We start from the raw sequence: 27,356 nt of genomic DNA, 5'->3' as shown, positions 1-27,356 counted from the left end.
TGTATGCCAAGCAAGAGGTGCATAACTAATACAGCGAGAGACCACTGCCACATGGGCACAACCACTCTCTGGTTTATGTCAGTGCCACACAGCTGCTCCCAAATGCCACTCTCAAACTCCTCTTCATGTTTCTGTGAACCTTCATTCAAAACATCATTTATGTCCACCGGAAGTGTGGGCAGCCAGCAGAGAACAGTGCCAACTGCAGACTACTTTTCTTCCGCATTGTACTGGCAGCCATAAGCCTTGAGTTACTATATTTGACCCAAACAATACTGTTCCTGCATGGACAGTTCAATATTTGCTGGGGGGGGGGGGGGGAGGGGGGGGCGGCGGCACCAGTTCTGCTGAATTTTGACAATGAAATTATATTCAGGTCCACAGCACATGTGGATGCAGACTTGCTTTCACACATGCCAACAGGGCAGGCATGTTTTGCTTAACAGCTGATGTTTTGTTTTTCAACAGATATCTGTATTAAAGACACTGGGTAATTCCTGATAAGAAAATTGTGTCCACAGATTTTGGCAGAACTTCAACACAGAAGGCCTCAGAAAAAGCCTGTGAATTGTCTCTGTTGAATGTATTCATGACATTTGTCTCACAAATGGAAATTTGGGGAAAACATCAATGAGGATCAGCTAGTAGCTTCCGAAAAATGGTCCTCCAAAATCAGTATACAGACATGAGCAGCATTCTACTGCCTATGGCCACAGAAAATATTGTCAAGGTAGAGATGGCTCAAATTTTTGACATTAAATTGCATTTAGCCAACATCATTACAATGGTTTTTTCAATATTTTTCTAGAACTGATTAATTTCAATTTTAAAGCCACTCGTGCAGCAACATACCAAGCCTCAACAACAGTCTAAACAAAAAATTTTACACTTTGAGGACTGGACAGCTAGGGTGTCATTCAACTGGTTGATACTGTGCATTTTCATTTTCATAGTTTTCCTGAGTTTTGTGTTGCAGATTCTATTGAACAGAACTTAGACGAATTTATGGCATTTGAAAGAGGGGTCTTTAAGCTATGAAATACTGCCAAGAAACAGGTGCATCTCAGTGACAATTTTTTTATACTTAAAGAAAAATGTATTGTCTTAACACTGACAACAATTTTTTTCCATCTTTAATTTCTTAAATGGAGATAAGTTTAGAATTAGTTTGTACTAAAATAAAACATGGTTTTCTTTATTGAAAATTAGTTACATTTGCCTTAGTGTAAAAAATTTCAAAGCATTATAGAAAACAAAGTAAACATCACATTCTTCACAACAGTATCTGGTTTTCCAGATCTTGCCTTGTTGCTTTTGGCAGACTTCTTGTCTGTCTGTGAAACCTATGGTCTCCCTTAGTGTGGTTCATCTTCAAAATGTTCTCAACCTTCTAAAAATTTGAGATCTTGATAAGCCATGTTCCCCATTGGCCACACACACACACACACACACACACACACACAAAAATTGCTCGCAATGTTGTCAGTACATTACTTTTTTCACACCTCGAACATCGCTTGTCTTTTTGGAGTAAATCCAAGTGACAAATGAGATATGTCACTCATCATCATAGGGTTGAAGTCAATGAGCTGGTACTCATTTCAATGTACATGTATCGGGAAAACGGCATGGGTACCAGGCACAGTCACAAAGCACTCATCAATGCTCTGCTTTAGATCTAATGTTGAAATGGAGTTTCAATGTGTCATACAAATCATATCCAGCACCACTTTACTGATATGCATATAGGCAGAACTCCTAGACTGTTTTCTTTTCACAATCAGAAGACCTATATGTGCTAGACAGCTAATGGCCCTTACGATGCAGCCAGTAGGCACCCCCACTAGTGCCCACACCTCTAGCAGCAGGTCCCAACTACATCCAGCATGTGATGAACTGATGGACGCAGACATTGCATCTTCCAACTGAGACCAGCCTACAGCCATCAAAAAGTTAATGCTCGACTGGCCTCCCCTTCATCATGGTTTTGCATGGGTTTCCTCCACAGTGCTGCAGGTTAATGCCAGGGGAAGAAACATATGTGCACCCACCAAATACACACACACCATCAAACAGGAAGTAAGACAATAATGAATGGCTTCATCAGCACCCCACCCCACTCCCCGTGGGAGGTACGTTGTGTACCAGTATTTGTACACAACAAATACTGCAAGAAGCTGACACCACATGGGCACAGACACTCACTTGGCATCACCCAGTGCTGTGCGGCAGTCTACAGATGGGACACACACAATTATGGACTTCCTGCTCCTCCTTCAGCACATCATTTATGTCCACCAATAGTGTGAACAGCCAATGTGAAAAGCTGTCAACTGCAGACAACTTTGTTTCTGCTTTGTACTGGTGGACACAGAGGCACCAAAACACGACACATCACAGACACTCAGGCAGTCTTGAACCAGCAATTAGAGAGCTCACTGCAGTGCCTGCAGCCCACTCAGTACTAACAGTCACTATTTATGGAGTAACTGGACTATCAAGTGTCCACTCAACTATATATATATATATATATATATATATATATATATATATATATATATATATATATATATATATATATATATATATAATGGAAGGAAACATTCCACGTGGGAAAAATTATATATAAATACAAAGATGAGGTGACTTACCGAACAAAAACGCTGGCAGGTCGATAGACACACAAACAAACACAAACATACACACAAAATTCAAGCTTTCGCAACAAATTGTTGCCTCATCAGGAAAGAGGGAAGGAGAGGGGAAGACGAAAGGAAGTGGGTTTTAAAGGAGAGGGTAAGGAGTCATCCCAATCCCGGGAGCGGAAAGACTTACCTTAGGGGGAAAAAAGGACAGGTATACACTCGCACACACGCACATATCCATCCACACATACAGGTAAGTCTTTCCGCTCCCGGGATTGGGATGACTCCTTACCCTCTCCTTTAAAACCCGCTTCCTTTCGTCTTCCCCTCTCCTTCCCTCTTTCCTGATGAGGCAACAATTTGTTGCGAAAGCTTGAATTTTGTGTGTATGTTTGTGTTTGTTTGTGTGTCTATCGACCTGCCAGCGTTTTTGTTCGGTAAGTCACCTCATCTTTGTATTTTTTTTATATATATATATATATATATATATATATATATATATATATATATATATATATATATATATAGTGGCAATATACAGACTGGCAAGAGACAACAAAGTTATTTAGATATCATTCAATTAGGTGCCATGCATCAAATTGTACCAAAATGAAATACCATTTTGCATCACACTCTTAAATATTATTTTTCTTTATGTTATCACAGCTTTGTTATTGCCGTGCCATCAGGCAAGTGTTCATTTGAAATATTAAGGAACCATAGCAGGAAAATAGTTTTCTGTTAGAGTGGATGTTTGACTCAAATAAATAGCAGCATTCAGTTGCTACATTCACAACTTTGATGGAGAATTTTCTTCTGCCCCACTTTCGCTTTCCTTATTTTGATACCTTTCATATTCTTTGCAAATAAGAGCAAAGAATTTTGTTTTTATTCCGGCCAAGTCAAGACCGTAATTGGCAGTAAGTTCCTGTAGTCCACTGTGCCTCAATGTTTAATTCAAATAATCTTTCGACTAGGAGTCCTGCAATACTTCTCTTTCCCCCAAAACCTTTAATAAATTTGAGTGTACACTCTTTCGAGTCAACAGAAATCATTTCTACTGATCAGTAACTTGGAACACACAAACGTCACAGAACACAAGAACATACATGTGAGCAACAGCTGATTAGAAGTACTTGTCACCTGCTAAAAAGCAACAGATTCCCAAAGTGGAAAGGGATGCATTTTTACACATGGCCTCCATTTCAAGGAAATTATGCATGCACAAATGCACATGTGTAAATGCACAGTTGCAAACTGAAGTGTATCCACAACATTGAACAGAATCTTCAGCAACACTTTTGTATTCCATCTGTATTGCAACCTTTACTGGTTCCTGCCACATTTAAGCATCATGATGCCAGTATTCCTTTCAAATATTGTTTACAAGTGCACATATTTTCAATCATTCTTCTACAGATACTTCTTTCATGCTGCTTCATGTCAAGTACTCCAAAACTTCCAACAAAAGGTCGAAATTTTTAGTGATTTTTGTTTACATAACTTCCAAATCACTTTTACTGGATACATATCCCAGGGATAGGGAGGTACTCTCAAAGCAGGAAAGTTATTTTCTACTACAATCTGTTCACAATATAAACAGGCTTAGATTTAATTGCCTTAACATTTACCACTTATCACTACGTCAAGTATTTTGTCTACGAGCTATGCGGCAAGGAGCACAGTGAAAAGAACGAAGCATTTGTATGCGGGATCTGTGAAGTGTCATTCCTGCAACTACTAAATGTAACATGTACTGTGTTGTCTGAAAACTTTTGTAATTAAATAGAAAAGCTTTTCTGTCTTTATTCTGTGTGAGAGTTGTCTACCCCAAGACATAATCACTGATGTCTCCCTTCTACTCATGTAATGAATAAATGTAAAGACAGATTCTGTGATACATACAGAAGACACCTGCATTAAAGATTACATGTATTAGTCACTTGCAAGGGACACATGAATCCCCCACTCCCTGGCCCTCATTAGCTCTAACAATTAGTTCCACGGCTTTCCAACAGCGGAGGTATTTCAAACGTGCTACACAGAGATTGTGCTAGCAAAAAAGTTCCAACAGGGTGAGCATGCAATATGTATGCTTCACATTCAAAAGCCTGTATTCTACTCTGAATCATCTAAGTACAGACCCTCCATGGTGGCCAGAAAAACTTCAAAGAGAGACTCAAACTAACTTGCAGTACTGTCAACTTTCAACTCTAGGTGGTTGAACTTCTAACCTGGAAAAGAACTAATTATTAAGATATAGCACTCATCAAACAACAAGGTCGACAGGCCACTGTGGTAAAGTGTACAAGGAGAAAACAGGCCAGAAATTCTTAGGAGAATTTCTCATCTGGTCCCCATATTTATTTATGACCTCTGTGGCAAAATTTTCATTACTTATGAAGCTGTTAACCACCTCTTCATGGGATGCACATATTTCCTAAGGTTCATCAAATAATACATTAAAAAAAAAGTGAGCGTTAAATGCAAAAGGTTCACAAGAGGAGTTGTTTTTGGGTGCAGTGTTAAAATTTTAACTACCTCTTGTGAATTTTGCAATGTTCTTACCAAATAACTATTTGCAAAACGATGACCTAGAACATCCAATGTTCACTGGCCATACTTATTATCAATGAGGAAATAAAGAAGTACATGTCATATGTAGACATAATTATTTTCCACGTTACGCTTGGGAACAAAATTTCATCTTATTAATCAAATGAGGCAGTGTGTTTTATTGAGAGAGAGAGAGAGAGAGAGAGAGAGAGAGAGAGAGAGAGAATCATCTGGTTAACATGTAAACCAAACAATTTAGTATTATGTTGTACAACTGCTGCTCTAAGAATCTTGCCATTCAATTCTGCCATTGTCTTGTCTCAATTACACTTAAATGACAAACTGTAGAAAACTCTCTCTCTCTCTCTCTCTCTCACACACACACACACACACACACACACACACACACACACACACACACACAAGAAACATGATTTTTACAGGCATGATGTTTTACTCATCAGCAACTGACAAATGAGCAAACATAAGTGAAACATCAATAGCGATTTATTGGATCCCAGCGCACATTCAGTACCACTGCAAGTTCAGGCACAATAGAACATTCAAAAATATGTTCCTCTGATCACCAAATAATGGAGAATTGAAAGACTAACTGCTTCAGTCTTTAACTAACTCTTTGACAAGTGTGAAATGCCTTCACATCTGAATTATCCAATACACGGTATAATTCACTAAGAGCTGAATTATTGTAGTGCGAAGAAAATTCAATAAAAGTAATGCAATGTAAGACAGCTCTTGCCTCTGTAAGAAGAACCAGTTACAGCAGATTAATTTTGTAGTGACCAAAGTCCAAGTCTTAAAATAGAACTGCAAGTAGGTAACAGGTTACCTCACCGTAATGTCGCAAGTATAGCTTCTGTCTTAAGTAACGTTTCTATCTTAAACATAGGCAGTATAAAGGTATAAAGACAACTGCAACAACTGTCAGCTCTTCTGGTGTGTTCCCTGTGAGAAACACAAAACATGAAAGGGAAAAAAATCACACATTAGCAGTTAAAAGGTGCTGTTATCCTAAATTTGTTTTGCTGCATTGGCCAAAGATAATTTGTTTCTTATTGCACCCAAAAAACAGTTTATACCTCAATTGCAAACAGAAGTTTTAGATATCTGCCATATATATATAAAAAGTGTCTTATAAAATGCTTGGCTACAAATAGCACATCAACGTGAAGTGCAGAATCATAAGCAGCAGACTGTGCTGTGAGTCTTATTTATGATATTGCAATTCACACTGACATGCTATTCAGAACCAATAATTACATATCTGATCATTTTTACAGCACTGGGACCCTTCAGATTTTTAAAATACTTCGTGATTACAAAATTTCTATGTCTCTAACAGTATTCTGATTGCTACATCCAGTGATGTCACAATTTCAAATTTCTAAGGTCTAATGGAACTAATTGCCCTACCAAACTAATTCTCCTCTCCACAATGTTTTCAGTACCACTGTCTTTCTATCATTCCATTTCACTTTGTTTTGTATGCTTCAATTTCATCCAACCGAATTAAGTCTTCTTTCACTGTAAAATTAAAACTTTTTTTCTTCTGGTTACACTTCAAACTACTCCTAATTTCTACTGACTTTACATCCCTGTCATCTACAAATTATCCCAGTATTTCATTTACTCACATACTGTGTTAGAACTGTAAATCCTAAAACAAGGGATAACCTGCTGGGGCATGAAATACGTGTATGAATTATTTGCTACACAGAATTAGCTACTGTAAGCAGCTTTTATACAACACAAATTCACATAACACGATATTAATCACAGACACTTGCTTTTACCGCTAATGTTTCAGTTTGCCACAAATATCTACTTGCGCACGAGGCAACAGTTTGTTGCGAAAGCTTGAATTTTGTGTGTATGTGTCTGTGTTTCTATCGACCTGCCAGTTTCCCTATCATTAATATGAAAATATTAATTTAGACAAGGGAAGAGTGGTTGCTGATTTAGCACTATTCAAAAGTGGTAGTTACAAAAGAGTGAATTACTTACATGAATATGTAAATATTCAGTACAAAATAATTATGTATGCTACAATACTGTAAGCTTACTGTATCATAGAACTTGTTCACTGTTGTAAATGTGTTCAAAATATTTCAAACACACGTACTGCAGATAATACATATGGTGGAGCAGGTGAAATCTTGTTTGGGTTTATAAGTTCTTTTAGTTACGTCAGATAGCAACTTTTTATCAAGCCATTTTGTGCCTCTTTTAGGCAATTTATCCTCTATATTGCCCTTTTTTATTGTATAAACTAATTTCAAGCTGTAAACAGCTTTAGGTTCAATGGTTTCAAACATTTATACCAGCAATATTGGAACTTCTTGTAAAATCAACCAGCGCATTCACATGTATTACATACTTTAAAGATATGTACTGCAAAATATACAGGAACTGAAAGGTTACAGCAGAAAAAATCATTCCAGACTGTATGCATCCACAACACTGATAACATTTCCTACAAAACAAAACGTGCTGTTACTGAATTGCGTGTGAAACAGAAAAATGTAATAATTTAGACTTGCCTCAAGTCCACCTCCAAGACAAGGACCCATAATAGCTGCAACAATTGGTTTTTTACTATTTTCTATGCTGGCCAGAAGCACGTGGGCATCGCGAGATATCTTTGAGACTTCAGCTTCTGTTTTACAAGCTTGTAACATGTTAATATCAGCACCAGCAATGAAACTTCCTGGTTTTCCTGATATTATAACAGCTGAGGTAATTGCTGGATTGCTTGATATTTGTCTAAGTGCATCTTCAAATCCTGCAGCCACATCCTTTCCAAGTGTATTGACCTGAAAAATCAGCAAGTCAGTTTCAGAACAGATCAAAGCAATACATGGTTAATACTTCTGACAACACATTAATATAAATTATTACACAATGAGGTCTCTATAATTTTATTAAACTAGCTTATTCACATAAATAAAACACAACAGCATCACAGTATCGTTACAATAGCAATAAGCTCCTTCACACATTTATAAGTGCTCTTCATAATGCTATTCCTAATATAATGCAGGTGTCATCCTCACTCTAAGATAAATACTCTCCTTTCACTCAGCCCTAACATACTATATCATTATCAATTAATATTTTTACAAGCAAAATTTGACAATATAAATCACTTCATAGGTATGTTGTTTGATTCACTTTCCTTATTTTACACCACAACCATATGTGCCGCATCATAGTCAATTAGCACGTTCAGAAACATGGCTATATGAAGTAAAGCAGACATTTATTGATTTCAGTTGATGCCGTGTGAGTAGTAGTTTAAATATGTGATATTCAAGTACAGTCACTACCCTCTATTTGCAACTATATGAGGTCTGGCACTTAAGTGGCAACTAGTTATTTACAACTTACACAAAACAGACACATTTCAAAGTTTTGCAGTCCTTCGGAGTAGTCACAATCCTTGTTAATAACATGTTGCCAGCAATATGGAAGTCTTAGGATACTCTTAGCAACACCAGTTCTGTTGATACTTCAAAGTGGAGCAGTCTATTGCTCAATGTATCTCTCTAACAGTTCTGTAGTTAATGCCATGAAGTGCTACCTTCAATTTAGAAATCAAGTTTAAGTCATAAGGACTTACATCTGAGGAGTGTGATCAGTGGTAAAGCACTTCAGAGACCCATCCATCAAAGAAATCAGTCAACTTGGGCCATATGTGCCCAAATATTGTCCTCCAAAAATACGAGCAGGTCTTGCAGAAAGTGTTGCCACTCTTTTCTCTGAGATAGTTGCAGGCTGTTGCCACTTCTTTCTCTAAACTGTTCACACAAAAGCGAAAAAAGGGAAAACACTTTCCGAAGGAACCGCCCATCATTTTCCAGGACAATGCTTGGGCACCTAAAATGCAAGATGCGATTTCAGAATGAGATGTTCACTCTGCAGTGGAGTGTGCGCTTGATATGAAACTTCCTGGCAGATTAAAACTGTGTCCCAGACCAAGACTAGAACTCTGGACCTTTGCTTTTCGCAGGCAAGTGCTCTACCATCTGAGCTACTCAAGAACAACTCACGCCCCATCCACACAGCCTCACTTTTGCTAGTATCTCGGTCTCCTACCTTCCAAACTTCACAGAAGCTCTCCTGTGCACCTTGCAGAACTAGCACTCAGACGGTCGAGCATTTGCCCGCAAAAGGCAAAGTTCCCGAGTTTGAGTCTTGGTCCAGCACACAGTTTTAATCTGTCAAGAAGTTTCATGTCAGCGCACACTCCATTGCTGAGTGAAAATCTCATTCTGGAAACATCCCCAGGCTGTGGCTAAGCCATGTGTCTGCAATATCCTTTCTTCCAGGAGTGCGAGTTCTGCAAGGTTCACAGGAGAGCTTCTGTGAAGTCTGGAAGGTAGAAGATGAGGTACTGGTGGAAGTGAAGCTGTGAGGACAGGGCATGAGTCGTGCTTGCCTGCGAAAGGCAAAGGTCCAGAGTTCGAGTCTCGACTCGATACACAGTTTTAATCTGCCAGGAAGTTTCAAGTTGTGCTTTGTTCAATCGATGGGGCTGGGAGTGTTGTACCACCCATCACATTTCCCACACTTAATACCTTGGGACTTTAAACTGATTCCTAAATTGAAGGAAGCACTTCACAGCATTTGCTACAGAAGTGTTACAGTGATTCGTTGGCAATAGGCCACTTCACTCAAACTATCCACATGACTGGGACTGCTAAGGGTACCCTAAGACTTCCACATAACTGGCAACAGATTATACACAATGCTGGTGACTACTTTTACCGGCAGATAGTTCAGAACGTCATATCTAATGGTAACAAATAGACCAGACCTCTGAGGATGTCCACATCAAAACTGATATCAGTGAATACGACACGGTTGTGGCAACAATTATTACCAAAGCACAAAGGACAACTGAAACAAGCAGAAAGATATATATGTTCCATAAACTAAATAAAAATCAGTAATGGCGTACCTCAATGAGGAGCTTGAAACTTTCAGCATCAAGCAAGAGCCTGTAGAAGAACTAAAGCTCAAGTTTTACAAAAAATAACTGACCATGTTCTGGATAGATAAGTATCCAGTAGAACAGTTCATAATGGGAGGGACACTATGGTGCACAGTCACTGCAAAGAAACTTCTAAAGAGACAGACTCCTCCATAATAGGGATAAAACAAAGCTTAGGGCTACATACAGACACTGAATGACACATTTGGCTTTCAAGAGAGCAATGCCTGCAGCCACCAATGAAGATAGTAGCATAATGTTGTCACGTGATCTTTCACAAAACCCAAAGAAATTCTGGTCATATGTAAAGGCTGTTAGTGGCACCAAAGTTAATGTCCAGTCCCCAGCAATTGAGACAGGAACTGAAATCTAGAGCAGAAAAGCAAAAGCCAAAATGCTTAGCTTGATTTTCAAATGTTTCTTTTACAATGGAAAATTACCCCAATTTAATCCCCATACCTCTGAAAAGGTGAGTGAAATACTTAGTGTCAATGGGTTGAGAAATCGTTGAAATCATTAAAACTGAGCAAATCTCCTGGGCTCAATGGACTCCCGGTCAGATTCTATACTTTTCGACTAAGTTAGCACCCCTCCTAACTATAATCTACTGTAGATCCCTCGACAAAAAACTCTCCCCAGTTCTTGGAAAAAAGCTTGTCACACCTGCCTTCGAGAAGGGTAGTAGAAGTGATTGATATGTTGTAGAATCTTAGAACCTATTCAGGTTTCAAACATAATGAGGTATTGCTAACAGAATGACCTCGTCCATGTCACCCAGGGTGGATTTCAAAAACATGTATCATGTGAAACACAACTCGCACTTTTCTCACATGACGTACTGAAAGCTGTAGATCAAGGCAATTGGCTGGATACAGCATTTCTAGATTTCCAAAAAGCATTGATTTAGTAACAACTACACTAGTTGAAAGTACAATCATATAGGGTACCAAGTGAAATTTGTGACTGGATTCCGGACTTTTTGGAAGGGAGGACACAACATGTCATCTTGAGTGGAGAGTCATCATCAGATATAAAAGTAAATTCGGGTGTGCCCCAGGGAAGTGTGGTGGGACCCTTCCTGTTCATGTTGTACATTAATGACCTTGCAGACAATATTAATAGCAATCTTAGAGTTTTGCAAATAATGCAATCCTCTATAATGAAGTACTATCTGAAAGAAGATGCATAAATATTCAGTAAGATCTTGATAAGACATCAAAGTGGAGCAAAGATTGGCAACTTGCTGTAAATGTTCAGAAATGTAAAATTGTGCACTTCACAAAACAAAAAAACATAGTATCCTATGACTACAATATCAGTAAGTCACTGTCTGAATCTACCAACTCATACAAATACCTGGTTGCTTCGTAGAGCTATGAAATGGAAAGATAACACAGGCTCAAGTCTGGTGTAAAGCAGGTGGTAGACTTTGGTTTATTGGTAGAATACTGGGGAAGTGCAACAAAGGAGATTGCTTATAAATCACTCGTGTGATTCAAATATGTGGAACCCATATCACGTAGAACTAACAGGAGATACTGAACGTATATAGAGAAGAGCAGCACAAATGGTCACCGGTTTGTTTGATCCATGGGAGAGTGTCACAGTAATACTGAAGAAACTGAACTAGAAGATTCTTGAAGATAGATGTAAACTATCATGAGAAAGGCTACTAATGAAGTTTTAATAATAGGCTATAAATTACTCTAGGAATATAGTACAACCCACTATGTATCACTCACATAGGGGTTATGAGGATAAGAGTAGAATAATTACAGCACTCACATACAATTATTATTCTCACAGTCCACACATGAATGGAATGGGAAGAAACCCTAGTAAATAGTACAATGGGACGTACCCTCTGCCAAGCATTTCACAGTGGTTTGCAGAGTACAGATACGCACAGAAAAACTGCGAAACGTGAATCTAGTTTGTATAAAGTGTAAATAAATAGTTGCCAGAGTAACAGTTCCACCCTTCTTGTGTAGTATTACTTGCCATCCTACATGGATCTACATCTACTCTGCAAACCAATGTGAGGTGCATGGTAGGGGGTACATCCCAATGTATCAGTTATTAGGGTTCCTTCCTGTTCCATTCAAGTATGGTGCATGTGAAGAATGACTGATTGAATGCTTCTGTGCATACAGTAATTATTCTAAACTTATCCTTACACTCCCTGTGTGAGCAATTTGTACAGGTTGTAGTATATCTCTAGAGTATTCATTTAAAGCAGGTTCTTGAAACTTCATAATGTCTGTCTTCAAGAGTCTTGTCATTTCAGCTCCTACAGTATCTCTGTGATACTCACCTATGGATTAAACAAACCCGTGACCATTTGTACTGACCTCCTCTGTATATGTCCAACATCCCCTGTTAGTCCTATCTGGTACAGCTTCCACACACTTTAGCAATATTCTAGGATGGGTCACAGAAGTGATCTGTGAGCAATCTCTTCAGTAGACTGATTACACTTCCCCAGTATTCTACCTGTTCTGGCATAACCACAAGTGCTGAAACGAAGATGGAGAATGCTGGGCCAGAGAAGGTGGAGAGGAAACTTCAGTGAATTGCCCTCTGACAAGGACCGCACCGCACCCGGAGCGACCTCTGCAAGAAGTGAATATAAGCACCATTCCTGCCAGCCTTGGCCACTCAGATCGGCTCTGTATACAGACATTAGTGGACAGTAGAGGCACTGTTGTAGACCAGCACTCACAGATCAGTTCTTAGCGACATGTGTCAAACTTGCAGGAACATTGCATAGCCCATAATATTACTGTTTGCTTGTCGCCATCGCTTGCGACTATTCCTTGTAAATCTCCACGTTAAGTATTGTCAATCTGCTTTATAGAAATAATACTACTAATGTTATTTGCTTGAATTGTTGTATAGCATTCCAAGAATGCAGAATCCCTTAGGCATCCTATATGAGACGAGTGGACAAGACCCAGCACTACCAATTAACCTAAGTCTACCACCTGTTTTATCCATGGCTGAACCTACGTGATCATTCCATTTCATATCCCTACAAAGTGTTATACCGAGGTAGTTGTATGAACTGGCTGATTACAACAGGGGCACATTGATATTATAGTCATAGGATACTACTACTTTTTGTTTTGTGAAGTGCACAATTTTTCATTCCTGAACATTTAGAGATTTTGCCGAGTTGGTTACAAGAGTTGTCTTCTTCACCTGGTAGATTTGTGGCACAACCCTCTTATCCCCTTTGGGAGATCCAGTCTGTCAGATCATTGTCTGTTTAAATTTCTGGAAAATTAACAATGCTTTTCGTGATTTAACATGTTTGTACAAGTTACTCCAATTCTCTTTAATCTAATCCAGCAGTGAACTCAGCTGCAAATTCAGTATAGAATCTGACAGTCCATCGGGGCCTGGAGCTTTGTTCAATTTTAACGATTTCAGCTGTTTCTCAACATTACTGACACTAATATTTATTTCATTCATCTTTTCAGTGGTAAGAGGATTAAATGGGGCAAATCTCCTGGCCTTTCCTTTACACAAGAACATTTGAAAACTGAGTTAAGCATTTCCGGTTTTGCTTTGCTACCCTCAATTTCACTTCCTCTCTCATTCGCTAGGGACTTGACATTAACTTCGGTGCCACTAACAGCCTTTACATATGACAAGAACTACTTTGGATTTTGAGAAATATACTGACAATATTTTGCTATGGTAGTCACTGAAGGCATCATGCACTGCTCTCTTGACAGACAAATGTGTTTCATTCAGCATCCCTCTTATCTATAGGCTTACACTTCATTTTTATATCTATTTTGCAGTAATCTCCATTTCTTTAGAAATTTATTTACAGTGACCTGATATCATGGAGGTTCCCTCACATTATGAACTGTTGTTCTAGGTCCACATCTATCCAGTGCGTGGTCAATTACCTTCTTTTAAACTTGAGCCACAGTTCCTCTACATGCTCCTGACCTGTGCTGAATGTTTCAAGTTCCTCCCTGAGATACGAAACTACTGATTTTTTATCTAGTTTACTGAACATATTTATCTTTCTGCTTGTTTTAGAAGCCCTCTGTACTTCGGTAATCACTGTTGCACACAACCACATCATGGTCACTGATACCAGTTTCGGCATGGACATCCTCAAGGTGGTCAGGTCTATTTGTTGCCATTACATCCAACATTTCCATCATGAGTAGCATTCCTAACCATTAGTTCTAGTTAGTTTTCAGAGAAGATATTTATCAAAGTTACACAGAAGTTTTATCATGCTCACCACTAAAAAACTGTAATTTTCCCCAATTAATTGTTGGATGATATAAGTCTGCATTAATGATTACACTATGATTGGGAAACTTACGTACAAGTGAAATGAGGTTTTCTCCTAAGTTTTCGATTATATCAGGAGATGAGTCTGGTGCATGATAGAAGGATCCAATTATTTTATGCCCACCCCTGATACTGATTCTTGCCCAAATAATATCACATGCAGCTTCAATTTCTATCTCGACGGATCTAAGTTTTTTGTCTACTGCAACAAATACAACACCTTCACTTCCCATTTTCCTATCTTTTGGTATACACTTAAATTTTCCCCAAAAATCTCATTGCTATCTATTTCAGGTTTAAACCAGCTTTCTGTACCTTGTATTATGTGAGCTTCACTGGTCTTCATACACGCTTCAAACTCTGGCACATTGTTGCAAATTCTTCGGCAGTTTACCATTATGATTTTAATATTTTTCTTTCGATCTTACACTGATACTTCTGGGTTTCCTACAGCTGTCGTTATCTGAAGTAGATGGAGAGTCACCTAATCTAAAAAACATTTGTGTGCACCCCCTCACAATGAACTACCTGAGTAGCAACCTCTGATGTGTAGTGCACACATGACCATTTTGGGGGACCCTATAATTCTCAATGCTACGAAGGAAGTGCAGGAAGTCAGAGCCTACCTTCTCACAGAACTTTTCAAGTCTCTGGTTCATTGCTTCCACTCGACTCAGAACCAAAGTGCCCTGATCAGTTCTGGAGACAATGCTGCAAATTGTGAGCTACACGAGGGAATAAGCAAATTTTCAACAAAATTTCATACCTCTATTCTTTTTAAGCTTTTATTTCCATGTCAATTGGAAGTTGTTAATACAAGTTTACATTACAAGGAACTATAGGGTGTTTCATAGCCAGAAAGTAGATTCTTACACATTTCTAATTCCACAGCTCAATAATCAACTGACTTAAATAACTTTTGGATTATGTAGGTTGCCATTCGCTTGCCTTTTACCACTGCATGAAAGATTTTCATTCGAGGTTATAAAGAAGCAATTTTTTAGTAATGGATTAAGTTTCAATTGCAAGCAATCTGAAGTATTTTGCCGCACCCTGTTTCACTGATATAACTTAACATCAAATTTATAAGAAAACTGAATAACATGTATTTGTTTACAGTTGTTAATTGTAAACACTTCAGTAACATCATAGGTCACAATCGGAGAATTAGTAAGGCCAACAAATGGGAATGGAAATTTAAGGTTGTGGTAACACTGATTTGTGGTGTAATCCTATGTCTACATTTGCTCGAATTTTAACGATATCTTTGCTACAAAAAATGGCCGGTAAGTCATAACAAAAAAAAAAATAATAAAAAAACCCTATCATGTAACATACAAATTTATGACAAGTTTTTTGTTTCATACCATGTATGTGTCATACATGTACATCAACAACAGGGGAACAAAAAGTGGGCACTCCATAGCTAATGTAACGAAACATCTATATATCTACGGATGCAAGACAGATTTTCGGAAGCTCTGCAAAGATTTTATATTGATCTGTCCATTGATTTTAAAAAGTATTTACTAAAATTAATGTGAGAAGTGATGTTTATCAGACGGTTGCATGTATTCTTGTACGTCCATAATATAGCTAGTGTATTTTCGAGTTCAGCATAGTTCTGAAAAAGATTTTTCCCCAAAGTAAACGCTGTAGACATTACTGTCACTTTATATGATAATCTACAAGAAAGATGGGTATATTAAGACGACCGGGTGATTTCGATTGAACATAAGATTGACAAGCGATGCACCTTATTACAAATTACAACAATTTATAGTTCATCTTTTAGAGTACCTCATTTTGATAGGGTATTTGTTTTATCTTTTTACTCAAAAAAGATAGGCCAACATACCTTAGAATTTGGGGCATCTAATGTTACAACACAGACGCCATCAACTATCTTCGTTCTTACGGGGCCGCTCTTTGCTGCCTCTGTTGCATACAGCCTTCGCGACAAGTTACCTTGAAAGAAATATTATTTTGAAATTACAAAACCATAGCCTGTGTCACAGTGGGGTATCTACATAGGTCAAATTTTTGTACACTGAGTACTAATTTAATAAATATTAAAGGTTATACGGACATATGCAGAAAGTCATAATATAACTTCTATATTCGTATATACGAGTTACAGTTAATTACCTATCAACCGAGAAACCTTCATATTCCGCCTACCAATGCAACCCAGGACCCCACAAACCCTACTGCTGGCCATCACCGTCTCCTGAGGCCAAAGATCACCTGCATTCTGTTACCACAGTAGCTCAAAGTTCATAAACACGCACTGAAAACAATATTCATCGTACTTGACTACTAGCAGTTGTTGAAGCATCTTTATGAAGCTTGTGTCTGTGCACTGAAGAAACAATATTTACATCATCAAATGCCCGAACAACGGACGCTACCTTTTTTTAAATAGACAATACTTTTTAAAAAAAAAACAAAAAAAAACAAGGAACTCGTTGATCATTAAATAATACATTCGTTTAATTAAAAGTGGTATCGAAGAGATGTACTAATTAAAACTAAACTTCCTGTTGATAATTGTCTATTACGTTAAAAAGATATATAATATTTCGCTCTGTTCAGTTGGGAGACGTTTAAACGGTACGTTCTCATGTATAGTTGTGTATATCGGCGGTATTTTACGTGTGTGTTAACAACATATACACATACAAACAGTAGCATTCGCAAGTTTCGGTAGTAGGGTAAGGGCTGTGTTACATTAAGCGACTCACGATAAACCGTAATCTGCTTGTCGTGTATGACAGCGGATTTTAAACAGGCATGTCAAAATTTTGCGAGAATTTTAATCGTCGTGCGGATCCTTATTTTCATCAGACTTCAACGTACTATTGAAAACCTCTTTTGATGTAGTTGCCAAGGAAAATATGCATTTTTTGACATTATGTAATATTATACCCTGTGTTCATTGTATTTTCACAAAGTAATTGTTTCTTGTAGTCCACCGAGTGTTCTATTGAACCAATTGCTATCTGCTAAGATCCTATTACGAGTGGTTTACCGACTTGGTATAGACTAAAGTAGCCTAATACTTGGCAGTAAATTATTTTTGTAATGTCATTGTCATAAGTCAGTCTCATCAAATTTCTTGAATATACCCAACAATCCATGTTGCCACCTGTTTTATTTAAATTTTTGTTAAGTGTAGTAATATTTGTAATATAATATTTTTGGAATGAAATATTTTCCAGGCATGGCTTCAGTGAAAGTGCCTGAACAAAAGGTTATACTTTGTGGAGAGTATGGTGTTGGCAAAAGTTCTCTTTTCCGTCGGTACTCCACAAATACCTTTGTGACTGCAACAGATAGGCAGTCAACTTTGGGTCTTGATCATTTTGACAGGGAATATAAAGTATCTGGAAAACACATAAAAGTATGTTAAGCACCATGAAGTAGTAGTATCCTTTTGTAGTGCAGTGGGAATTTCTCATAAGCACCATATATGTTTGTGTTTTCAGCTACAGTTATGGGATACTGGAGGTATGGAACGTGTTGCATCAATCACGTCCAGTTATTATAAATTTGCAGAGGCAGCCATACTAGTATTTGCTCTAGATAATGCTGCTTCATTTCATGTTTTGTCCCAGCATCTCCTGGATATAGTGACATATGCAGAAAATGCAAAGATATTCCTGTGTGGCAATAAATCAGATTTGGAAGGTCACACTCCACAAGTTACTGAAAGTGATATGGAAAGTTTTTGGTATGATTAAATTATGTATTTTGTAAATGCTGTTATATTTTAAGTTATTTATCCATGGTGTTAATATTCACTGGTTTTTTTCCTCTACAGTGAGCAGTGTCATAATCTAATCAGTGCTACATACAAAACTTCATGCAAGACTGGTGAAGGAGTAGAAGAAATGTTTGCTGATATTGCACATCACTTAGTGCAGGCAAATAGGTCACGTTTAGAATTACAGACAATGGACCAAGAATCTTTTAAAATCTCAGCCCCAGATGAAGCTACAGAACCATCATGTTTGTGTTAACATATTTTTGCATGGTTGTGCTCCGTGAACTGAACTGTGAAACACAGTGAAGATCTCTCTTTATATATCAAGGGAGTTTACTCATTTAATTACTGTCTTCCTAGGTAAGAAATGAAAAGGCTACTTTCATTTTCATTGATTAGCTCATGGTAAAATGTATTCCAATTAATGAAACGATTTAACATAAATTTTATGTAACATAATTGATTATTATATATAGCAAAAGATTTTCATCCATTGTTACACTTCTCAACAGTCCATCCATTATATGTCCTTTATTTATGCCAATATTTTGTAGTTAAATGGTTTGTATGATAATACTAATGCTGTACAAAAGTGATTTTTTACAAATATATTTTGTGTGTTCTTTGTAACTATGTAAAGTAAATTGTTTACTTGATCATTGGAAACTTATTTTTTCAGACATTGTGCTTATCAGGCTAGTGAGAACAATGCTGTTAAGAACTGAGTGCATGAGATGCATTTTGATAAACTACTGAAGTTGAAATGTGAATAGACTTGAGCTTCACAGAGTTATTCTTGATTGTGTTTTCACATTCTTCTCTTTCTCCAGCATCCCTAAGTTCTGTGTGATTCATTCATTCATTCTTTCTTTTCTTCCTGTATGTTTTGATCAATTAAGAAATGAAAATCTAATAGGCTACATTGTCTACATTTTGTTGATCTTCCTTTGTGTTTCCATTCCGCACTGTATAAATATCATGCGTTGTTATTAATTGTCATTTCTAACTTAATTAGGTAGACGAGACCTATGAATCTCAAACGTGTGAGTAAGGGACATAAGTCCTGCATAGTTTGCAAGTATTATGTACTACCATTTCTTAAGATTTAAATTTGGGGCTTAAATTGTTTTTGTTACTACACAAAACATTGTCACTAAGCTGACAAAACAGAACTATAAGCGGTAGAGTAGAAATAATAATGGAGAACTAGATTTAGATTGTCAGGGCATTCTCCTTTCAGGTTGGGCATAGGTATGAATAAAATTATCTAAATTAAACATACATTGTAAACAAATGAAAGCAACAAACTACATTATAATTGATACAGAATTGCTGGACAGAATTTCCTTGCCGAATATGAGATATTTAGCAACTCCAGTAAACTTGTTTAAAAGTATATGACACTGTCATAGCTTTCAAAGCTATTAGTTTCTCAAAGGAACACTGGAAAATACTGAATACTAGCATGTTACCTTGTATAATGAAACAAAATTTTTAGAATTTTCAGGGTCACTTCAGTCGTCTCAGCGTTACCTTAAATGGGTGCTAGAGTTTAAAGTAACTAATTTTCAGGAATTATGAAAGGCTTCGACAAATCTTTATTACATACTTACTGCACTGCATGAAATGTGCAAACTACACTTGTTAGTAATATGACACTTCAGTTTTACAGTGGTGGTACCCATGTGCAATTAGGGCTAATCAGTTAACAGAAGTGGATCCCAGTCTTCCTGGGGGTGACAGTGACCTGTAATCCTTATTTAACTTTCCCTAACATCTGTCCCTTTAGCTAGAGGAGGGAAGTAATATTTCCAAGTGCTGGAGTAGTGTCGTATTTTTTTGTGTGTTTGTTGGCAGTACTAAATTTTTCATTTCCCAGAGGTAAGTACTGGCCAGAGATTACATCCTATAATTTTATAGTTTTCTGGAATGGATTTTCCTTTTGATACAAACTGCTCTATGACAGATAGGGGGAGGGGGGAGGAAGATTCTTAATCATAACACTAACTGGACAAATAAGAGTGCCGAGAACATGACATCCTGCTGCAAATTTTTCTAAAGCATGTTTTGCGACTTTGGGTTTTTAAGAGCAAGCAAATGTTGCCATTAATAACACAGAACAGACTTAAATGGCAACACATTTTGTTTTGTAAATTTGAATGATTTTGCGATTTCATAGTTTTAGATTCCAAAGGGTGTCTAAAAACTAAACTATGAATTGTATGCAATTTTAGCAAATAGTCCTATAGCTATACTGTGTTTCTTGTTATAGTTTCTGATAGATAAAAAGTACCACTAACAGTCTGATTTGCTAAACTGTGGGGATCTTCTGAAATCAAAATCACTTATGTTCTTTATAGGTTTGGAGTTACATTAATACTGTGCATCTTTAAATATTAATTGTCTAGTGCAAACACATCCTGTTCTTTGCATGTGTATAGGACACCCAGTTGTTATAAAATACTCAAATTATCACAGTCACCTTCTTGCCTTAGATCTGTGCTGAGGTAAGACATTGGACTTGTATTTATGAAGATTATGGTTCAAATCCAGCCATCCATATCTAAATTTATCATTGTTTCCCTAAATTGCTCAAGCAAAATCTGGGAGTGATTGCTTTGAAAAGGATGTGGCTGATTTGCTTCCCCATTCTCCCACAGTCTGTGCTTACGCTATGCCTCTAATGACCTCTTTGTCAACTAGACATTAAACCTCAATCTTTCTTTCTGCTTTAGATAACTAGCACCATGTGGCTACTACTGATACAGAAAAAGTGGTGTGTAAAACTAGTTGTCTGTGGAATCTCTCTTTTTGTGTATTGTTCGCAGATAAAAGTAAGAAATGAAAATTAATAATATTTGATACACAGTAGAAGTGTCTAATTATCAGCTGCTGAAATGGGAGCAATGCAGTAATATTTGAATGGGGATATAGTGAAAAATCTCAACAAAAAAGAAGTAGCCTCCACCTCCACTCCCAAAAGAAAAGAAGAATAATTAGTTAGGTGATTGTTACAGCACACAACTTAGTAATTGTACACTGGCTGAGACATGAAAAATAAATGTCCTGTGGCATACAAAAACCACTGCTAGGTAAAATAACTTAAGAGGGAATATGACATATGTCAGGTAAGGTGGTAGAGCTGAGTACCATTACAGTTTTGGGCTAGTTGTGACAGATTAGCTATGTCACAAAATAGAAAAATAAGTACCACTTTTCACACAGCTGTACTAGATAATATCAGTAAAATAAATCTTCAACAGTGGTGCTAATTATTATGATATGAACTGTTTGACTGTATTAAACAACTAGGGAATGACTTGATCTTAAAATTATTATGGAGGGACAAGTCTAGTATAGTTGGCACTGAAAGCCATTGCAAGCATGTTTAACAATAACGGGTCTGCCTCTTGGTGACAATGATTTCTTATGGAGGGGTACACGGATATAATTATCCTCTTATGTTCACGGTGATGTTTATTTACCGTAAATCCTACTTTGACAGTATACAAGTCTGTACCAAGACAAAGTTGACAAAGTGAGCGCATGGTGTGAAAGCTTATCCCATGTTGATATACCTAATTAGAGCTTTAACACTGAAAATATAACACTGTTACTGATTCGCTAGGATGTTTTGTAGCCTTGTGAAACTCTTGGGCCCATTATCATGTATGGTCTGGCGGGATGGCTTTCAAAATTATTGCAATGACTCCTTTTTCATCTTGTGTGTAGGCAATCCCCAACTTAAAGCTGTTTTTTAAACTGGGAACATAATCTTTCATGAGATAGAATGTGCATATTTGGGCAAAGTAAGGAAGGAAAGAAAGAAAGCTGAATACATCAATAAGTATAACAGACTGTTAGTGAAAATTATCAATAATGTAGCAGTAGCACTGCATTTTTCAAAATGTTGGTAACTGACTTCCCACACTGAGCACATGTCAAGAAACAGGTAAGAGCCATTGGAAATTGTGTAACCATCAGATAAGATTCTTTGTCACTTATTGAAATTTAAACTATGATTGAATGGATTTTCTTGCTAGACTCTGTGTTTAGCCATCTATGGCAGACGTCTTCAGGGTGCATGAGACTGATGTGAAATTTTGTGCTGAGGAAGAACTGGTGGGTTGACCTTGAGAATTCATTTAGCCACAGCTAAATAACTGAGAAAATTTTAATAACTGTAACATTTATGATAGTAAAAGCCTATTTTTTTTTCAAGATTTTTATTACATCACTTATTTACACACATCCAACCCTTTCTCTCCCACCATCCACATCAGTCATTGTATCTTTGTCATGTTGGTTGATAATTTCATATACATTCTATTTTATTTTTCTTGTTGCCCTACTAAAATAAAAATCTTATTTTCAGCCATTAAATATTTTTTGGCTATTTATGTATAGTCTACTGTAATTTGTGTTGTGATGACACTCATATTTGCATGTGAACTTAAATATGTTTTAATTAGCAGTCTCTTGAGTACTGGAATGTATTCAGTTCAGATAGAGGTGAAGAAATGTATAAGTCTCAGTTGTTGGCTGTTGAAATATAGTAGGGGAAGGAGGAGGAGTTTTATTGAGATATGCTGGTCCAGATTCATTATTGTTGCATGTCTTTACATGTATTAAAATTAATTGCTAAATTCAATTCCAGAAAATGAATGTTCACATACTGTTGACCAAATTATGTGATTTCAAGAAACTTATGAGCTTTTGTAAGGTCTGTCATTTGGAACTCCATTTTCACTTTTAAGTAAAACTTGAGTACTGATGCTGTGATTGGCCTGCAGCATTTAGTAACTGGTGTGATCTACTGCAGATTCCTGTCTTTTGTTCACCTTTTCTGTACTGTTGTTTCAGTGTCATAAAAATGTTTCTCATGTCCCCACATCTGTTGTAAGACAACATGTATTTAAGACTTGGAAGAAAATACAGTGCTTCAGAAAATTCCGCCCATATTGTATCAACAAGGTTTTTTAAATATGTACTGTTAATCATAACTTGTAGATTTTGGCATGCAGGAAGGTACATACTAAGTTCTTTTTTACAGTCATAAATTTTGAGTGTGTTTATTTCATTGTATTTTATTAGTGGTGCTCATACGAACAGTTTCTGTGTGTGTATGTGTGTGTCAGAAAGGACTGCACAGTTAGCGCAGAGAAACTGTGCATTTGTTAAAACATATTTACTAAACAATATTAAACAGTACTAATCATTTTAACTCTTGAGTGGGCGTGCCTTTGTATAAAGTGCGCTAACAAAACATAAAATGATTTTGCACAATTCTATTTTTGTTTCACAACTGCAGACCCATACCTATTCCTTCATTATTGCTTCAGGCAACACAATGATAATTTGTGTTGTCATACGTCCAACTGAGCAGCAGTAATATAAAATACAAAGTGAGCTAGGCGGAAAAAATTTACGATATGTGCAAAAAAAGAGAGAGAGAGACCCTGATTATGAGCTAGCAGCCTAATGCCACATTGAGGCAGTTGTCTATGAGATAATTAGTGATTGAATAAAGAGCTGGATGGGATCTGATGCCACAGCACTGCTTAATGCTTTGAATGGGTCATTTACTGTGTCTGTAACACCTGTCCTTGGCAACAGAGTGTTGTACTGAAAATTAATTTCATTATGGTTTAACCAAACAGTGGTGTAGCTCATATTATGTAAGATTACTTTCTTGTTGTTTAAATAACCTAAGGTTAAACTGTGATTTTGATCATACATGAATCACCTAGGCAACATAAATGAAGCTATTCTATACGTGTGTACAAAGTGCACCTCGCACCCGCTTGTGTTATTAGGAACGGTGCGCCCACTCGAGGGTTAATATGATTTTCTTATCATTTGATAAAGAGCTTAATTCTATTTTACAAATGATGTTATTTGTATGTACAATATTACCATGTATGACTGTATTCTTATTACTAGCATAATTAAAATTCTACTGATGTATCAGAAATAAATGTTTGTATTTGTCTCATATTAGTAAAAAAATATAACAAATAAATTCTCTCAGTTTTGATACAATACTGAAAAGTTCTGGGTTGAATATGTATAACAGAATGAATAAATGTGACCACTTTGTTTATAGTTAGGTGTTAAGCAGTTGGCAGAAACATGAAACGGAACAAAACTGAAAAATCTGAAATGAATTTTCTCTCTGCATCAGAATGTGTATTGATTTGAAACTTCGCAGCAGATTAAAACTTTGTACCCTCAAATGAGACTCAAACTTGGGACTTTGCCTTTGATGGGCTAATGCTCTACGATCTGAGCTATTCAGGCACAACTCATAACCCACCTTCACAGCTTTACCTCCGGCGGAAATTTTGTCATGATATTTCCAGCAGAGAATTAGTGTGGAAGGGGTGGGAGCTGTCAAAGTGGAGGTACTATTTGTAAATGGTGGAATTTATACATTGGTATTTTTATGGAGCCATTGGAAAAGTGACAGTCAGCATTCAGTATAGTAGAATGATGCACTGGAGAGAACAAGATACTGTGGCAAAGGAGGAATAACAGGGTTGCCACAGGTTCTGGAAATCAGATAATTTCAGGGAAATTTGGAAAAAAAAGACCACTGGAAAAATCTCGTTTTTGTCTCAGTAGATGAAATGGTTTGTTTACTGTGGTGTCATGCATCGTCGCTGGCTGGGTGCAGCTGAGTACATGTGTTGCTTACCTACTCCCTCATTACTACTTCTTCTCCCCTTCCTATCACTCCCCTCTGCTTGCAGTCAGTGCTGCCTCAACTTCGCTAGCCCAGCAGCTGCTGACGCGTGGCATTAGGAGTGGTTTGTTTGGATCTGATTTTCAGAGACTATAGACGCAGCGGCATTAGAAAGTGGTCATGTGTGTATGAGTTGTGTCTGATTGTGTGAATGTGTGTGTGTGCTCTCGTTTTCTGACAGTATCTATGGCTGACAATTTAGTTGTGAGAGGATGATTGTCTTTTCTATGTGCCTGTCTGTGGCTCAGCATTCATCTTTGCTGTGAGTTGCTACCTATCCTCATTATTATTGATTCTCAGAGTATTTTAATAAGTTATCTGTCACATAGATTGATCACCCCAGTCTAATTTCATTGACATGCTGTCTGTGGCTTGTGAATAGCTAGCCACACAAGTGGACTTCCACCACGGGCCAAAACTGCAGACCGTTTCTGTAGGCATCTGTAATGGATCAGGCCTGCCAATCTGAAGCCATTCAGTTCCCACTAATGTGCAGGCCCTCCCTGATGGATCTGGTCTTACCGATCTGCCCGTAGGCTGGGTCTGTTTATGTGTGGCATAATGCAGCCGATTTTCTTGGTTTATTCATGGACCCAGGACTGCAGTGCTCCTCAGCAGGTCAGAGGCCGTGGGCGATGGATTTCAGGAATTGCGACTTTCTCACCGCAAGTATGTTGTGCTTGTGGCATTTTGTAGACATTTTATTTGTGCTAGTATATTTTGGCACTTCAAAATTAGTTTATATGTTAGAAAGTATGGACAATAAGAAGAAGAAAATTGTGTCATAAATGCGAATGTATGCTTTCCCGGCGTATACAGCTGGCGAAGAGTTCTCGGGCTTCCAGCCGGGTGGCGGTGTCTTCAAACAGCGACGTTTCGACGAGTGACATACTCATCATCTTCTGGCGAAGTGCCGAGACTTTGCGGATGCCGGTCCCTTTATACCTGCGGTGTGCCCCCCACCACCTGGCCGTGGGAGGCTGGGTCCAGAGGAGCCGGCGGGCGAGGTGGAGGGGGAAGCGGGTGCGCCGTTCGTGTCTCCGTCGGAGCATTCTGATTGCGTCTCGTGAGCTGGACGGTTCTTGTTGCGTTCCTGGCGTATTGCGGCTAATGCTGGATTCCAGGCCGCGCTCAGTTGATAGCCTTCGTCGTTGTTCACAAGGTTCTCGTGGACCCGTATTTCTATTGATTCTTTAATGACGCTATCCCAATAGCTCCCGGCTCGGCATAGCACCCTGGTGTTTTCGAAGTCAAAGGTGTGGTTTTCTTTGATGCTATGTTCAGCTATAGCAGATTTCTCTATCTGTCCAAGTCGAACATGCCTGATGTGTTCCTCGCACCTTTTAGAGATGCAGCGCTGCGTTTGACCAATGTACTGCACACCACATTCGCAGGCAATGTTGTATATACCAGGTGTGTTTAGTTTGAGTGGGTCTTTAGCTGAGCCCAGCAGCTCTTTCGTCTTCGGCGGTGGTCGGAAGACGGTATTTATGTTAGATTTTCTTAATAGCCTCCCGATTTTGGCTGATGTGGGCCCCAAATATGGAAGAAAGGCGAGTCTCTTGTTAACTTCCTCTTCCTCTTCCTGAACTTTGTCAGCCTGTCTCCTCTTGAAGGCCCTGCCAATCTGTGTTTCACTGTACCCGTTTTTCCGAAATACCTCTCTTAGGTGGTGTAATTCGTCTGAGAGGCTTTCTTTGTCACAAATGACGTGCGCCCTATGCACCAAGGTGGTCAGTACTGACTGGCGTTGCGCCGGATGGTGGCAGCTGGTTGCATGGAGGTACAGGTCTGTGTGTGTCTTTTTTCTATATACTGAATGGCCCAGCGTGCCATCCGCTTTCTTCCTGATCAGTATGTCCAGGAATGGAATACAGCCATTCTCTTCTACTTCCATCGTGAAGGTTATATTCTCATGTATGCCGTTTAGGTGGTCCATAAACTCCTCCAGTGCCTGCCTGCCATGCTGCCAAATCACGAAAGTGTCGTCCACATAGCGGAAGAAGTGCCTGGGTTTACGGTGAGCAGTTTGTAGTGCCACCTCCTCAAAGTGTTCCATATAAAGATTCGCGATCCCTGGAGCAAGGGGAGATCCCATGGCCACTCCATCCACTTGTTCATAATGCTCTCCATTGCACTTGAAGTAGGTGGTCGTAAGTGCATATTCAAAGAGCTTCACTGTTTCAGGCTCGAAGTGCCGATTAAGGAGCACCAAGGCGTCTTGTAGCGGTACTTTTGTGAACAAGGAGGTGACGTCGAAGCTCACGAGTAGGTCATCACTCTGTATTCGGATGTCCTTCAGTATTCTAA

At 38.1% G+C, this 27,356-nt stretch overlaps 2 protein-coding genes across 7 annotated transcripts in view; one reads left to right on the top strand and one right to left on the bottom strand.

Annotated features, from left to right (window-relative positions):
- Nucleotides 1-16,841, bottom strand: part of LOC124798046 (trifunctional enzyme subunit alpha, mitochondrial) — a 156,766-nt gene extending 139,925 nt beyond the window's left edge. The window contains exons 1-3 of the mRNA XM_047261266.1: nt 16,684-16,841; nt 16,394-16,503; nt 7,763-8,035 (exon numbers count right to left, since the gene is read on the bottom strand). Of these exons, the coding sequence (XP_047117222.1) occupies nt 7,763-8,035; nt 16,394-16,503; nt 16,684-16,756 (456 nt within the window). The 5' untranslated portion in view covers nt 16,757-16,841. The remainder of the gene's footprint in view (nt 1-7,762; nt 8,036-16,393; nt 16,504-16,683) is intronic.
- A 12-nt stretch (nt 16,842-16,853) lies between these two features.
- On the top strand, nt 16,854-24,323 carry LOC124798047 (ras-related protein Rab-30). Of its 6 annotated transcripts, XR_007016914.1 has the most exons (5): nt 17,267-17,390; nt 17,757-17,938; nt 18,024-18,268; nt 18,359-18,661; nt 18,981-24,323. XR_007016914.1 is itself a non-coding variant. In XM_047261271.1 (4 exons), the coding sequence occupies exons 2-4, from the start codon at nt 17,759-17,761 to the stop codon at nt 18,555-18,557; spliced, it is 624 nt and encodes a 207-aa protein (XP_047117227.1). In that variant the 5' UTR covers nt 16,854-17,249; nt 17,757-17,758; the 3' UTR covers nt 18,558-18,906. The 6 variants fall into 6 exon arrangements, 5 of the variants coding, with proteins under 5 accessions (XP_047117227.1, XP_047117225.1, XP_047117228.1 ...); XM_047261271.1 differs by lacking the exons at nt 17,267-17,390; nt 18,981-24,323 and adding an exon at nt 16,854-17,249 and having other exon boundaries at nt 18,359-18,906; XM_047261269.1 differs by lacking the exons at nt 17,267-17,390; nt 18,981-24,323 and adding an exon at nt 16,854-17,148 and having other exon boundaries at nt 18,359-18,904.
- The last annotated feature ends 3,033 nt before the right edge of the window (nt 24,324-27,356 follow it).

Source organism: Schistocerca piceifrons, chromosome 5, assembly GCF_021461385.2.
Source record: "Schistocerca piceifrons isolate TAMUIC-IGC-003096 chromosome 5, iqSchPice1.1, whole genome shotgun sequence".
Taxonomy (NCBI): domain Eukaryota; kingdom Metazoa; phylum Arthropoda; class Insecta; order Orthoptera; family Acrididae; genus Schistocerca; species Schistocerca piceifrons.
This window is presented reverse-complemented; position numbering and strand designations above follow the sequence as displayed.

Bases quoted from the DNA above. Each gene is read 5' to 3' on its own strand.
- LOC124798047 (XM_047261267.1), top strand. From the start codon at position 17,306: ATGACAGCGGATTTTAAACAGGCATGTCAAAATTTTGCGAGAATTTTA. The intron at 17,939-18,023 runs GTATGTTAAGCA...TTGTGTTTTCAG, and splicing joins TATCTGGAAAACACATAAAA to CTACAGTTATGGGATACTGG. The intron at 18,269-18,358 runs GTATGATTAAAT...TTTCCTCTACAG, and splicing joins AGTGATATGGAAAGTTTTTG to TGAGCAGTGTCATAATCTAA.